Source organism: Nerophis ophidion, linkage group LG06 (assembly GCF_033978795.1).
Source record: "Nerophis ophidion isolate RoL-2023_Sa linkage group LG06, RoL_Noph_v1.0, whole genome shotgun sequence".
NCBI classification, from domain to species: domain Eukaryota; kingdom Metazoa; phylum Chordata; class Actinopteri; order Syngnathiformes; family Syngnathidae; genus Nerophis; species Nerophis ophidion.
Window position 1 is genome coordinate 1,349,098 of NC_084616.1, and position 17,197 is coordinate 1,366,294.

The 17,197-nt window shown below is 36.1% G+C and overlaps 1 protein-coding gene across 3 annotated transcripts in view; it reads right to left on the reverse strand.

Annotated features, from left to right (window-relative positions):
* Positions 1–17,197, reverse strand: part of LOC133554038 (regulator of telomere elongation helicase 1-like) — a 54,432-nt gene that overhangs the window by 27,134 nt on the left and 10,101 nt on the right. For all 3 annotated transcript variants that reach the window (XM_061902380.1, XM_061902379.1, XM_061902378.1), the window contains exons 6-15: positions 14,192–14,267; positions 13,628–13,712; positions 11,632–11,697; positions 8,645–8,774; positions 8,518–8,556; positions 8,375–8,450; positions 6,025–6,122; positions 5,646–5,701; positions 3,722–3,799; positions 1,808–1,889 (exon numbers count right to left, since the gene is read on the reverse strand). In XM_061902380.1, the coding sequence (XP_061758364.1) occupies positions 1,808–1,889; positions 3,722–3,799; positions 5,646–5,701; positions 6,025–6,122; positions 8,375–8,450; positions 8,518–8,556; positions 8,645–8,774; positions 11,632–11,697; positions 13,628–13,712; positions 14,192–14,267 (786 nt within the window). The remainder of the gene's footprint in view (positions 1–1,807; positions 1,890–3,721; positions 3,800–5,645; positions 5,702–6,024; positions 6,123–8,374; positions 8,451–8,517; positions 8,557–8,644; positions 8,775–11,631; positions 11,698–13,627; positions 13,713–14,191; positions 14,268–17,197) is intronic.

A 17,197-nucleotide genomic window follows, 5' to 3' on the forward strand; every position in this document is an offset into this window, starting at 1 on the left:
ATTGTACATATCCTATTTGCTGATGTTGCGCTATTGTTGTTGCTATTGTTGTGTTTGCTGTTGTTTTTGTCTCTCTGTCTAATCCCCCTCTTATCCCCACAATTTCCCCCTCTGTCTTCCTTTTTTTCTCTTTCTATCCCCTCCTGCTCCGGCCCGGTGGCACCAAATGATAATATAAATACATTTAATAAAGTCAAATACAAATAAGTCCACAAGAGAAGTATCCTACACTTCTCTTTTGTAAAGTAAATGTGTACAGTCGATATGGGCATCTACATCTACATCTACATCAACTATATGATTTGTCTGAGAAGCTGGACTGGACAAAAAATAAATAAATAAATACAATAAAATAAAAAAATTGTGAAAGGATGTGATCATCCTAATTTATTTTGTAACATTACCCTAGAGCAGGCCTATTCCTGTCCACCAAATCTTTTCAAACCCAAATAGTCTTGATGAAACCATTGAAAATAGGGTTGCTCATGTATGCAGTACTCCCACCAGCCCACAGGGGGAAACTGTCTCAATAAAGCAGTAGTGGGTGAACAGAAGAAGATGGCCCTATCATCGTTGAAAAAAAATTCAAACAAATCGCAAAAGCCAGACTTCTAACAGCAACTGGACAACAAAGTATAAATGTATTGAAATTGCTGACTTTTTGATATCTTTTGTATTTGTGGTTGTGTTGTTTTTGGCTGTAACTTTCAAAATTGATAGAATACATGTAGTGCTGAATTTTAACAGCATAGGGCGACAAAGCTACTCCTTAAGTGTCATTTTGTTAAACCGCATGTGTGCAATGTTTGCTGTGTGTATTAACGCTAAACCTTCTATTTTATTGCTGTAACATACACAATAAACGTGAAAAAAACACAAAGTACGTTGTGCTTTTGTAATGTTTATATATTTAGTCTTAGAAACCTAAATAAAGGAGGATGTATAAAGATATAAAACTGAAGAAGTAACAACAATCCTCAACATTTAGCTTTTGTTTTCAAGCTGTTAACTATCTGTCCAGCCGCACATGCTGGAAACGAGTAGCGATGGCAAGATGTTTGTAGTGACAGTGCCGTGTGAAGGCAGATGTATTTACTTTCTATATAAGTAAATATATCCTGCAAAGGCGCTTTCTAAAGAAACATCCACATTTTGAAGCCCAGCCCTTATGGCTTCAGGGTTCTTGAAACTACGGCCCTCTTCATTATGAAGTTCAATGGTCCTGCTCTACAGTCAGCCTTCAACATAGCAACCCTTAGTTACAATATTTTACAGATATCATTAAACAAGGCGCGGTTGAGAGAGTGGCCGCGCCAGCAACCTGAGGGTTCCTGGTTCGATCCCCACTTTCTACCAACCAGCAAGACACTTCACCCTTGCTCCTGATGGGTGGTGGCTAGGGCCTTGCATGGCAGCTCCCGCCATCACTGTGTGAATGGGTGAATGTGGAAACAGTGTCAAAGCGCTTTGAGTACCTTGAAGGTAGAAAAGTGGTATACAAGTATAACCCATTTACCATTTAGCTTTATTTCATTTAGATCATGACTTGGAGGATTGAATAAAAAATGTAAGACTAAGACTTTAAGATACTGATAGATTGCAACCTTGTCTTTTTCAAACCAATGCCAACACGATCATTCAAGGTTTTTATTTATGATAAACATTATTTTACACACCTAAGCAGCACCTGTGCTAAGATCAAAAGCGAGCGATTTTGGAACCACCTTTGAAAGAAGTATTTTGAAAACAATGTCAATTTAAATGAATTGTCCAATTATTGCAACTCCGCCACTGAACCCACATTTACCTGTTTTCTTTGTAGAACTTGAAGCCCACAGGTCAGAGCTCTTTTGTTTTTTTTGAGAGCTGGTGTCTTGGTGGATGTGAACCTGTGGCCAATGCAGAAATATATTACGCCATGCCATAAATACCAGGGCTGCACCACAAATGATCAAGTAAACATTCAAATAAATGATCAGATTAGTTAATCATGATATCATACGGAGAGCTCGGATGAGTGATGAAAAAAGAAAGCGAGATGACCAATACTGTGCTGTAGGTGGGTTAAGGTGGGCAAATCAAGCACCCCTGTCCTAAATGTCCCCTGAGCTCATTGTCAACAAACATGGCGTCGATTGTGGATGACATCTCCTGTGCCATTTGCGTCAATTGCTCTGCAAACTTTCAGCGAGGATGCAAAAAAAACCCAAAACATTGGAATAGGGTTGCAAAATTCCGGGAATATTCAAAGTTGGAAACTTTCCATGGGAATTAAAGTAAAGTTAAAGTTGAAGTACCAATGATTGTCACACACACACTAGGTGTGGTAAAATTTGCCCTCTGCATTTGACCCATCCCCTTGTTCACCCCCTGGTAGGTGAGGGGAGCAGTGAGCAGCAGCGGTGCCGCGCCCGGGAATCATTTATGATTTAACCCGCAATTCCAAGCCTTGATGCTGAGTGCCAAGCAGGGAGGTAATGGCTCCCATTTTTTATAGTCTTTGGTATGACTCGGCCAGGGTTTGAACTCACAACCTTCCCATCTCAGGGCAGACACTCTAACCACTAGGCCACTGAGTAGGTTGTTAATTATTTTAATATTATAATATATATATATATAATATTAATATCATATATAATATAATATATATATATATTATTATAATATATATTATATATAATATATAATATTATAATATATTAATTATAATTAACGGGAATTAATGGGAAATTAATGGGACTAAACATTGAATGCAACATGCTAGATCTTGCAGCATGATTTTGTATCTAAAACAAACTGATTTAATGCAAATTCAGTAGAATTTCAACCCTGCACTGTGCATTCCTCCATCACATGCTGGGATAATTGGCAGCATGCTACACACTACAGCAGGACTATTGAGGCCACACTAGTATTTGAGCCCAAGGACAGGTAAGTGTTGATGATATTACTGGGGTAAATATATTTGATGTATGGTATTGAAGTGTAATAGATGTGTAATTACTTGTTACTGTATGACTGTAGACTACTCCAGCAGACTAGCTGTTCCTCTACTTCTTACATGACTGTGGGGCCAATATCTCTAGCTAGCTAGGTTTATGTACCACCACACTCTCATTTCTCTGTTAGCCATAATGCTCATTTTCTCTATGTTAAATCCCATTCATTTATGCTAACAGTGTTAGCGATCTGAATGGAACTTTTTTGTGATTTGTAAAGTTGAAGTAGCAAATAGTAAATGAAAAGGTGTAGTTTCCTCTGCCTTCTGTTCTGCTAGCCATTCTGTTGTCATACAAGAATGTAGCTTATAGTGTGATTTAGCATGCTGATTGACTCTTTATTTATTCATCCAGCCTATTTCTGTTCATTCGTCCATCAGTCAAATATTTTGAAAGACTACTCCAATTGTTTAGCTGACTATTTATATCCGTGTGTGGCATTGCATTAGTCTTTTACAAGCTTCTCATCTTATTCTACACAATAAGATGGATGGGGTCCAACTTTGAATAACCAAAAAATGGTAAAAAATTACAAAAAACTTCCCGAGCTTAACTTCCCGTGGTAAATTTACGGAAAGTTTACGGACACGTTCCACCCCTTTGCAACCCAGGCCACAAATAAGACATTGATTATCAGTAAAGAGGTGAGGAAGACCATTGAGCACTTCTTTGAACATCAATGGAGTGAATGATAGATCTGATGAGCATGATGAAACACCCACCTTAAAAGAAGCAGTATTTTCTTCCAATTTCTTTTGCCGGTCTAACTTTGATGACGGCACGTTGCCAGGGAACACCAGCTGTAAGACCAAAAAAAAAAGAGTGTGCTTTACAGTAAATTCAGAATTATAGACAAATGCTGGGTCAATTTCTGCAAAATGAGTGTAAAATGCTTTCGGCAAGACTCCTATTGATTGTCAGCAAAGGGCTTTTGGATGACTTCTATTGGTTGAAGTCACTTTTTTTGTACTTGTGAATGTACTCAACATGTCAGCATTTATCTGCAAGATGTGTTTGAAGTTACACAAATAGGAGGTGTGAGCTGAAAAGATTGAAACTTGGGCAAAATACGGCTTGGTGATAAAGTTGAAAACTACAACACGACAGTCAAGTGTTTTACATCGCTTGATATAAATAATTATTGATATTTTTTATGACATATTGAAAGTAAGGACCAGTAGAAAAAACAATGGATTGGTTAGCACAAAATACAGGAGTTTTATTGGGGAAACATGGGAAAGGTTGGAATTTATGCCTATATACAGTCAATGATGTTCCAATTCTGCATGTTTCTACCCGTTATAATCGTCCCGTGACACATAGGCGCCAATCCCATGAGTGCGTAAGATTGATGGCAACTTTCAATCTTTATAGTTGTTTTTAATTATCAATCTTGTTCTAAATTATATGCAGAGTTTGATTCGTTTAACGCATTAAAAATGACACAAATCATTTCGTCTACATTTAACAGAGCCTAATCAAAATTTCATTAAGCCCACTAATGACCTAATGACACAAGCACCTTGACTTGGAACACACAGCACACAAGAGAATGAAGGGCATACTTATTCAACAGCCACACTAAGGGTGGCAGTATGAACAATTCCAACACTGTAATAAACATGTGCCATAAAGTGAAACCACACTAAACCACAACGACAAACACATGTTGGAAGAATATTTGCACCGCAACACAACAAACACCACAGAACAAATTCCCAAAATTCCCTGCAGCATCAACTCTTCCGGGACGCTACAATATAAACAAACGCCATTGGTGGATCTACGCCGGACATCCACTGTAAAGATACCACGTATGATAGCGTATCTAGTCGATACTAATATGATTACATCGATATTTTTTAACGTCACAAAATCTTTTTTTTTTTTAAATTAATATCATGTTTATAAGCCCTGCGATGGGATGGCGACTTGTCCAGGGTGTACACTGCCTTCCGCCCGAATGCAGCTGAGATAGGCTCCAGCAACCCCAAACGGGACAACCGGTAGGAAATCAATGGATGGATTGATTATATTTATAAAGTCAGTAAATATGTTCCTGGACACATGAGGACTTTGAATATGACCAATGTATGATCCTGGAACCACTTGGTATCACATCGATACCTAAATGTGTGGTATCATCCAAAACTAATGTAAAGTATCAAAGAAGAGAATAATAAGTGATTATTACATTTTAACCGAAATAAAGATAGAACATGTAAAAACAGAAAATAAACAGATATTAACAGTAAATGAACATTAGATTAATAATATTTTTTTACAGTTTGTCCTTCATAATAGGTGTATAAATGACACAACATGTTACTGCAGACTAATTAGGAGTCTTTGTTTGTTTACTTACTACTAAAAGACAAATTGTCTAGTATGTTCAACATTGTATTTAAGGACTAAATGACAATAATAAACTTATGTTTCATGTACACTAACATTTTTGTTCCAATAAAGCCAATAATGACATTTTTGCTGGTCCCCTTTCTTTAGAAAAGTAATGAAAAGGATCAAAATATTTTTGGTACCGGTACCAAAAAATTTGGTATCGGGACAACATTAATACACACACGCACACACCGAGCACCCACTTGCAGAAATGTAGTTCTGCGCTTATGCCTCGACATACACTACCTGTATCATATCCGAGAGCTTCTGCAATCCACTTGTGTTGTGAAATATCCCAGCTTCTGTGAAAGACAAGTGTTTCATTTATATTAGTATGAGCACAAAGTGAAGCTTAGTCTCGGTGCACTTGATGAATGACTGGAGGATTTGCCAAAATAAAAGGTTTTCTTCCATATGGTTTTAGATGAGGTCGTGTATGTTATCCTGCTGCCTGGGAGCAGAAAAGCTGAACATTTATCTGGGATTGTTTTTAGAACAACAACGTTACATCGTACCTCCCACACAGTGTGGGCGTAAAAGAAGCAACATACTAAAACATAGATGTAAGCTGATGTTGTAATGACATGAAATCCAAGACACAAAACAGGCAGACAACGACACTCACGTCCTGCCAGTGATCCAATGATCTGCTCCAGCGTCTCAAACACAGCCGCCTTGTTGTCGTAGTTCAAACTGGCTCTCTCTAATAGCTCATATATGAAGCTGAGATAAAGATAATAAACACAAATGGAGTTATTATTTTTTACAGCACTGTGAGTCTATTCTTTTATGCTTGTCCTCTGACTTGTTACAATGTTGGATACTCCTGTTAAACCATGCCAGAGCCTCAAATAAAAAGATGTATGCACTTGTCTAATTTAAAAGATATATGTATTTTAAAGTGAGGTCACATTGACATCAATGCATGCCGGACTTACTTGTATGAACATGGCCATTTAAAAGTGAAGTGAATTATATTTATATAGCACTTTTCTCTTGTGACTCAAAGCGCTTTTACATAGTGAATCTAAGTTCCATTTAAAGCAGTGTGGGTGGCACTGGGAGCAGGTGGGTCAAGTGTCTTGCCCAAGGACACAACGGAAGTGACTAGTATGGCAGAAGCGGGGATCGAACCTGGAACCCTCAAGTTGCTGGCACGGCCAATCTACCAACCGAGCTATACCGTCCCGATGCTGGAGGCCTTGCTGTGCCTGCTCAGTTCTATCACTGTGAGCTGCCATTCTACACTGTTAGCACGTTGAGCTTTGCCACAAGAAAATGTTTGTTTGGGTGTGAGGGAAAGTTGACTTCATTAAAGAGGCAAAATGAGCCGGCCCCCAGGAAGCCCCCAGGAGCAGAAACCATTACATCAATGAATTCAATTAGAAAAAAGCTTTGATTTATGTCCATTAGCCCTTTGAATGTAACTAATAAACATTTATCATATCCGGCCCTCATAAAAGAAGGTAGAACAAGTTGAACAGAGGTAAGAGATACTAAAAGAAGGTAAAGGGTAGATAAAAAGTCAAATACAGTATAAGTAAAAGTTTAAAAAAGGTCAAAATAAGTTAGAAAACAGGTAAACAAAAGGTAAAACAAGTTAATTAGAGTGTAAAAAAAGGTTAAGGGAAAATACAAGGTAAAATAATGTAAATAAAAGGCAAAGGAAGGTAAATCAAGTTAAATAGAAAGTAAAAAATTGTAAAAATCGAGTAAAAAGTAAATCTAAGGTAAATACAAGTTAAAAAAGTATATAGAAGGTAAATGTAAGTTAAAAGAATGTAAAAGAAAGTAAACAAAAAAGCTAAAAAGATAACTAGAAGCTAAAAGAAGATAGACGGTAAATTGAAGCTGAAAGAAGAAAAAAACAAGGTAAATAGAAGATAAAAGAAGGTAAAATAACATAAACAAAAGCTAAAAGAAGATAAATAAATGGTAGATAGATAGTAGATAAACCAACATGGAAAGAAGGAAAGAATTACTGTGGAGTTTAAAAAAAAGAGTAGTTGCTAGGAATGCATTAATGAAAATCGAAGGTAAATAAAAAGGTTAAATAAGTAGAAAGTCAGAGAAAGTAAATAAAAGCTGATAGACGGTAAAAAAAAAAGGTAAATAGAAGCTAAAAGGTACAAGATAAAAGGTAAAATGAGCTCAAAGAAAATAGATGGTAAATTTCATCTATCAGAATATAAATAGAAGGCAAAGAGAAGCTAAAAGAACAAACATTAAGCTAAATGATAAAAGAATATACATATATGGTAGATAATGGGTATAAGAAGGTATATAGAAGACAAATAGAAGGTAAATTCAAGCTAAAAGAAGATAAATAGAAGCTAAAATTAGATAAATACACGGCAAAGAGATCATAAATAGAAGATAAATGGAAGCTAAAATAATGTAAATAGAAAGTAAAAAAAGGCAAGTAGAAGATAAATAAAAGGCAAGGAGAAGCTAAAAGACCAGAAATAGAATCTAACAGAAGATAAATATATGGTAAAGGGTAAAAGAAGGTACATTAAAGATAAATATGCGGTGCATGAAAGCTAAAAGATACATAGAAGGTAAAAAAAAGGTGAACAAAAGGTGAAATTGGATAAACGCTTAACTTTCTACTTCAAAATTTCTCCTTAAAATCCGCAATGAGGCTATAAAGTGTGTTTTATCCAATTTCCCGATTAATCAAACAAACTAATCGATAGATTAGTCAATTGATGAATACTCAGTAGCTGCCGCCTGATGACCAACACAGCTGAGTGGGATTGGTAGAGTTCAACCAAAAAGGTGGAATTAACTACAGATGCCCATTATACCAACATACTGATCCACCAACCCTTCTGGGCGGGAAATCCAATGAATCCAAACATCTGATACAAAATAAGAATAAGAGGTTTGACTTCATTGTGTGCCCGGTGTTTCCCAGAGAACAACAGTTTCATTCAGTAAGTCTGTGTCAAATCAAGCACACTTTCACTCACATTCCAGGTTTTGTTATGCCTTTGTCGGCTGCAGCCTCGAATGAATCAAGAGCAGCTTCCAGCTTCAGACACATCTCTGGAAAGCATGACAAATTCATTTTGGAATTTGCCAGGAAAATTGGAGGATTAGTCTGAATACTCACCTTTGATTTTTGCAACATTTTCTATGTTTGCTTTTAAACCTGAAAAAACCAAAACAATATAGTCAGTTATGTACGGTACAATGTCTCTAAAGGGTAAATGGTAAGACAAGACATGAGGCACTTCTACCTTGAACAGAAGACTCTTCTAGACCGGCTTCTGTAGCCTGCTCAGCCAGCAACCTGGTCAAGGCACTAATAGCGGAGGCTAAATCATACGGCATCAGTTCGAACGACGTTGACTGCTCACAGGTCTTCTCCTGCAAACAACACTCGCAACTCAATACAAACATTTGTCAGGACAGAATTGGTCAAACATTTTTGTCTTTTCACCTTGTGAACTAAATGACTTTCTGTTCATATTTGCCCCTTTCACCTCAGAGGACTGCTGGCAGAACTATGTAAGGTGTACCACCATGGAGAAGTGAAATAAACAATTCATTGACTATTCATCCTCATTCAAAAAACCATTTCTGAGAAATGTTACGACCAGTGTTTTATGCTGCCGATTATGACTATCCATGAGGGAGATCAACCCATACATGTGGAGATGAAAATGCTTAAATCTATTTCTGCTCAGTACTTTTGGCAGTGTAGGAATATCAGCACATTTAAATGACTTCATTATTCTCTTCTTCTTACATACAATGGTTTCAGCAAAACTATATCAAGTCCAGAAAATAACAAAATGCAAAAATGTCATCTACTATTTCTCTCATTCTTTTCACCAAGAACCACCTCCAAAAACACTTGGCCACCATAATGACAACATTAAATACAGTAGTGTAGTAGACCTACGTATTCATTAAGTACCACCATAATGACAACATTAAATACAATAGTGTAGTAGACCTAAGTATTCATTAAGTACCACCATAATGACAACATTAAATACAGTAGTGTAGTAGACCTAAGTATTCATTAAGTACCACCATAATGACAACATTAAATACAGTAGTGTAGTAGACCTAAGTATTCATTAAGTACCACTATAATGACAACATTAAATACAGTAGTGTAGTAGACCTAAGTATTCATTAAGTACCACCATAATGACAACATTAAATACAGTAGTGTAGTAGACCTAAGTATTCATTAAGTACCACTATAATGACAACATTAAATACAGTAGTGTAGTAGACCTAAGTATTCATTAAGTACCACCATAATGACAACATTAAATACAGTAGCGTAGTAGACCTAAGTATTCATTAAGTACCACCATCATGACAACATTAAATACAGTAGTGTAGTAGACCTAAGTATTCATTAAGTACCACCATAATGACAACATTAAATACTAGTGTAGTAGACCTAAGTATTCATTAAGTACCACCATCATGACAACATTAAATACAGTAGTGTAGTAGACCTAAGTATTCATTAAGTACCACCATCATGACAACATTAAATACATAGTATAGTACACCTAACTATTCATTAAGTCCCACCATAATGACAACATTAAATACTTAAATACAGTAGTGTAGTAGACCTAAATATTCATTAAGTACCACCATAATGACAACATTAAAATACAGTAGTGTAGTAGACCTAAGTATTTATTAAGTACCACCATAATGACAACATTAAAATACAGTAGTGTAGCACAGTGGTTATCAACCTTTTTTCAGTGATGTACCCCCTGTGAACATGTTTTTAATTCAAGTACCCCCTAATCAGAGCAAAGCATTTTTGGTTGGAAAAAAAAGAGATAAAGAAGTAAAATACAGCACTATGTCATCAGTTTCTGATTTATTAAATTGTATAACAGTGCAAAATATTGCTCATTTGTAGTGGTCTTTCTTCAACTATTTGGAAAAAAATGTATACAAATAACTAAAAACTTGTTGAAAAATAAACAAGTGATTAAATTCTAAATGCAGATTTCTCCACATAGAAGTAATCATCAACTTAAAGTGTCCTCTTTGGGGATTGTAATAGAGATCCATCTGGATTCATCAACTTCATTCTAAACATTTCTGCACAAAAAAAGAAATCTTTAACATCAATATTTATGGAACATGTCCACAAACAATCTAGCTGTCAACACTGAATATTGCATTGTTGCATTTCTTTTCACACTTTATGAACTTACATTCATATTTTGTTGAAGTATTATTCAACAAATATATTTATAAAGGATTTTTGAATTGTTGCTATTTTGAGAGAATTTTTAAAAAAATCTCACGTACCCCTTGGTATTCCTTCAAGTACCCCCAGGGCTACGTGTACCCCCATTTCAGAACCACTGGTGTAGCAGACTTAAGTATTCAAAAATTACCACCATAGTGACAACATTAAAATACAGTAGTGTAGTAGACCCAAGTATTCATTAAAAATGACAAAAAAAATGATTGGGAAAGTAAAAGTATCAATCTAATTGCTTTAGTATCGGTCATATACGGATACCTTTCTTGGTATCGGTAACATGGATTTATAAATCAAGCAGGGTGTGCTTGGGTGCACGTCTGGCCCAGATCACCGCTACATTAGCCTCTTATTCATGTAATTGTTCATGTCTTCTGACATTTCACTGTAATGCACTTATAGCTGCACTTTGTCAACTTTACTAAGCATTCACTTAGAGTATTAAAAAAACGTTTCTTATTTTAATACAATATCTCTTTTCAAATAGCAATATTTGTGCTGTAATTTACAACTTTTTAGTCTTTTTCGTATACAAAAACAAAATAATGTTTTTCAAAAATAGCAACTTTAATACACCAAAAGTGTTGGTGTATTAAAAAAAAGGAAATACTCCTGGCTTGCTCTCTCGCTGTGTAACATATTTAGCCTTGTCCTCAGTGGTTATGACACTTGATAATCACACTTTTAAGAAATGCAGTTTATTTTCGGCAATAGAGGTGATCATTATTATTAGGGTAGTGAGTTTGGAAATAGCTGCTAGCCACCTGGCAGTCGGGGGACCAATAATAGTGTTAACCAGTGTGGCTCGCCATATCAATGACGCTATATCAGAGGTTTATGTACACGTAGCACATTGTTGTGATGATCTTCTTTAGACAGCATACCAAAGAAAGACCCTTTATTGTTAGCACGATAAAATGTTGGCAAATAAATAATTGAGAGTCATAATACATGTGGCAAACTTACTAAATTATGAGCCTCGTCAAAGATGACAACAGATCCAGCCAGTTCGATTTGATGAGCTCTTCGACTCTGTGGAAAGCAGAATAACAATTTGGTTAAATATATTTGGAAATTTCATGAATTAAAAAATTAATACAACTATTCAATTAGTGTTGAATGACAATGCTTAGCACATTTATGCAGACAGCATTGCCAGTTGTAACTACTGCTGTCCAGCAAAACTAGCAATTCATTAATTGTGATCGAGTTCATCTATTTCTTAATCTCACCCAAAAAAGCTGAAAAAAGGCCGCAACACAAGATATTTTAATTTAAATTCATCACATTATCGTGAAGACAGGCATTAAAACAAAAAAGTGGCTTTTAAAATTCTTCCTGGTTGTAACAGACTTGAACAGTCTGTTTTATCTACTACAACAAAACATCAGGTCCATATACAATGTTGATGTCAGCCCATCAAAATGAGTGAGAACAATATGTACTGAATGTTCATTCATCACATTTGTAAGTTTTACAATGTAACTAAAACAATTCTTACTTGCTAAACCATCCCATGTGAGCTAGCTGTAGAAGCGTTTTCATGCATATTTGTACGTGCTATCATACTGTAATGACGCTAGCGTTTTTAGCATTAGTTACAAACATTTATGAGCATATGTTTGACTTTGAGTTTATTTCAAACATGCAAGCATACAACATGATGCATCACAATTTCCAGTTTCTCTTTTCAACATGTTCGAAAAGGAGTAGGAAGAAGCAGAGCTTATTTAATCCTACCCCTTTTCTTTACATAACAGTTGCTAAAACTTTTGTTCACTTCCTGTTCTCAATGTATCCACAATGTATACTCCATAAGTAATAAGTAATCACAATACAAATAAATAATTGGTGAAGTAAGTTTTATTCCATACGATGAGATAAATCAGATTATTTTGAGAACGAATGGGTGAGTAAAATCAGAATGTTTATCATGGTTCTTTATTTTTGTACTTTGTAAACACTTCCAGTTTGAAGAGTTTCTTGAAGTGGATCATATTAGTACATTGTTTGATTGCTTTGCTTAATCCATTCCATAATTTAATTCCACATACTGATATACTGTAGGTCTTAAGTGTTGTACGTGCGTACAAATGTTTTAAATTACATTTTTCTCTAAGATTATATTTCTCTTCTTTTGTTGAGAAGAATTGTTGTATATTCTTGGGAAGCAGGTTATAGTTTGCTTTGTGTATAATGTGTTAATATTACTAAGTAACAATGACATTATATTTGTATTGTTTCATTTTCACAAATTTCTCAGTAAATTCATCAAAACGTCAGCGTGGAGTTATTGAGTCTGTTTAGCTGATTGGAGAGCTAGCTTGCGCAGCTAGTGGGGCCATGACGATGACTTCTGTTCTGTTTGATCTGCCGTTTTACTGACGTATTAGAGACATTGTTTGGAAAAAATTAAGATTTGTAAATAAACATTTACAGAATGTGATTTTTTTATTTTTTATTTTTTGTGGTTTGGGCTTATAAACCAGTGCACTTTATAGTCTGGAAAATACGGTAGTTACTTTTGACAGCCCTCGTTTACATACGTCACCATTACATGTTAAGTTTTGTAAAACGGATCGGAGGAAATTTTTGCTCTAATTAGCTTTCCTGGCTGTCAATCACATACAAATGAAACTTAAAAAATGTGAATATCATGGGACTACAATGGCGGACTGGCGCAATGCTCTCCAGGTACATTGCTATCATATGTGAAGATATCCGTGAACGTCACCAGTGGGGAAAAGGTCACAAATTGGGTAAATTCCAAATGCATCGTTTGGGGGAAGAATGAAGGAAGGCAAATTTCTTTTATAAATATCTCCGCAATGCTTCCACGGTTTGATTTGATATTTTCAGGAGTTATGCAGATCCCAAATTCACAAAAACAGGTGGAAGCAGGTCTGAGCAGTGTCAGGCGCGCTGCACAGTTGATATTTTCTACTAAATAAAGACAGCTTACCTTTGGATCCAACAGGTAATTATAGGGCGTAAAAATCACATCCGCCTGCTGTTTTAAGGACCGTGAAAGGTAGTAAGGACAGGACCTGCAGAAAACACAAACCAAATATAATCTTTGCGTGAACCAAGAAAGAAGTCAGTCAAGCTGTCCGCAAACTGTCAATTCACTCTTCCATACATCCATCCATTTCCTACCGCGTATCCCTTTCGGTGTAGTGGGGGGTGCTGGATCCTATCTCAGCCTCAGCTACAATCTTCCATTACAATCATTTTGTATTTTCAAACTTTGGCCACCACAGAGAGATTTAGCAATATCTTCATTTTCTTTTTCTTTGGCCCTCTCCAGGGACAGTAGATACAAACTTTGTTATATTGGGAGCTCTAGTAAAGGTGTTCTTCTGCTGTTAAATACATGAGATCATGTTTTACCTGACCACACACGTCATTTACTGTACAGCTCAGTTATGTCATCGGAAATGCTATTTATGCTTACAAAGTACAGCCGGAGAAACACACAAACCTCAATGCATGCATGAAGTTGAAATAAACAACAATCATCACACACCTGTGTTTGTTGCCAAATTTGACCAGGTCTTCAACGTCCATGATTGTGTTCACCAATTCTCGATCGGTGCTTTTCTCTGAAGAGGAAAAAACTATTAGTTTGAGGGATACTGATAGAATAATGATAAATGCTGTAAGTTATCACACAACTCTTATGCTTAAAGGCCGTTGCTCTAGTTATTATTTAGCTGTACTTTTATTTTTGTGCAAAGGCATACAACTTGTTATCTTCTACTGCAAGTTAGGAGTTGCCTCGCTGCAGATGTTTCTGTCTTTCAGGCTGCTAACAGCCAAGGACGAACCAGCACCTCAACGAAGAAAAGGCATATCAACAGCGGGCAGACCAAGCAGGGACAAGGCGCAATCACAAGGCCCCCAGTACATTTCCGTTACGAATAATCACGTATTGTACGTAATGAGCTGCTCGCATAATGGATGACCCCTCCCTTTAGAAGCAGCCTTAGTGATGTAACTAGGGAACTCCTGAATAAAAAGGGGGCGCGTGGGCTGTGCCTCAGAGCGTACAGTGAAACTGTACTGGAGTGTGCAGCTCCATGCATTCTCCTCATGAGCAAAATTGAACTCTGTCCCTGCCTGATTTCTTGCTTCGTGTTCTGTTTAATAGATTAGTTTGGTGCTTAAACCTGACAGATAGGTTAACTTCATCCAACTCATTTTAAACCACAGTATATAAAAAGGCATGTACAAAGGGGGTTGAATAATTATGAGTGCATCTGAAAATTATTTTTGTGAGTCAAGCTCTGCAAAGACAAAGCGTTTTGTGTTTCTAACAAGTCTACAGAAAGTACACCCCGCATTTTCAAGGTAAAAGCTGATTTTCGAGGTAAAAGCTGATTTTCAAGGTACAAGCTGATTTTGAAGGTAAAAACGGATTTTCAAGGAAAAAGCTGTTTTTCTTGGTAAAAGCTGATTTTCAAGGCAAAAACTGATTTACGCTGTAAAAGCAGATTTTTAAGGTCAAATACATTTTTCAAGATAAAAGCTAATTTTCAAGGTAAAAGCTGATTTTCTGACTACTGACTGTATCTGAAGTAAACCAAGTAAAGAAAATCCATTCTGTCCACTAAAGACGCTGAGATCATTATCTATGCGTTTGTTACGTCTCGCCTCAACTACTGTAACGTATTATTTTCGGGTCTCCCCATGTCTAGCATTAAAAGATTACAGTTGGTACAAAATGCGGCTGCTAGACTTTTGACAAGAACAAGAAAGTTTGATCACATTACGCCTGTACTGTATATACCTTTATATACATATATACATACATATATACCTATACTGTATATACCTTTATATACATATATACATACATATATACCTATACTGTATATACCTTTATATACATATATACATACATATATACCTATACTGTATATACCTTTATATACATATATACATACATATATACCTATACTGTATATACATATATACATACATATATACCTATACTGTATATACCTTTATATACATATATACATACATATATACCTATACTGTATATACCTTTGTATACATATATACATACATATATACCTATACTGTATATACCTTTATATACATATATACATACATATATACCTATACTGTATATACCTTTATATACATACATATATACCTATACTGTATATACCTTTATATACATATATACATACATATATACCTATACTGTATATACCTTTATATACATACATATATACCTATACTGTATATACCTTTATATACATATATACATACATATATACCTATACTGTATATACCTTTATATACATACATATATACCTATACTGTATATACCTTTATATACATATATACATACATATATACCTATACTGTATATACATATATACATACATATATACCTATACTGTATATACCTTTATATACATATATACATACATATATACCTATACTGTATATACCTTTATATACATATAAACATACATATATACCTATACTGTATATACCTTTATATACATATATACATACATATATACCTGTACTGGCTCACCTGCACTGGCTTCCTGTGCACTTAAGATGTGACTTTAAGGTTTTACTACTTACGTATAAAATACTACACGGTCTAGCTCCATCCTATCTTGCCGATTGTATTGTACCATATGTCCCGGCAAGAAATCTGCCTTCGAAGGACTCCGGCTTATTAGTGATCCCCAAAGCCCAAAAAAAGTCTGCGGGCTATAGAGCTTTTTCATTTCGGGCTTCAGTACTCTGGAATGCCCTCCCGGTAAAAGTTCGAGATGCCACCTCAGTAGAAGCATTTAAGTCTCACCTTAAAACTCATTTGTATACTCTAGCCTTTAAATAGACTCCCTTTTTAGACCAGTTGATCTGCCGTTTCTTTTCTTTTTCTTCTATGTCCCACTCTCCTTTGTGGAAGGGGTCCGGTCCGATCCGGTGGCCATGTACTGCTCGCCTGTGTATCGGCTGGGGACATCTCTGCGCTGCTGATCCGCCTCCGCTTGGGATGGTTTCCTGCTGGCTCCGCTGTGAACGGGACTCTCGCTGTTGTGTTGGATCCGCTTTGGACTGGACTCTCGCGACTGTGTTGGATCCATTATGGATTGAACTTTCACAGTATCATGTTAGACCCGCTCGACATCCATTGCTTTCCTCCTCTCCAAGGTTCTCATAGTCATCATTATCACCGACGTCCCACTGGGTCATTATTGTCACCGATGTCCCACTGGGTCATTATTGTCACCGATGTCCCACTGGGTCATTATTGTCACCGATGTCCCACTGGGTCATCATTGTCACCGACGTCCCACTGGGTGTGAGTTTTCCTTGCCATTATGTGGGCCTACCGAGGATGTCGTGGTGGTTTGTGCAGCCCTTTGAGACACTAGTGATTTAGGGCTATATAAGTAAACATTGATTGATTGATTATGGAGCGTAGATGTTGAAATCCCTAAATTTCTTGCAATGTCACTTTGAGAAAGGTTGTTCTTAAACTGTTTGACTATTTGCT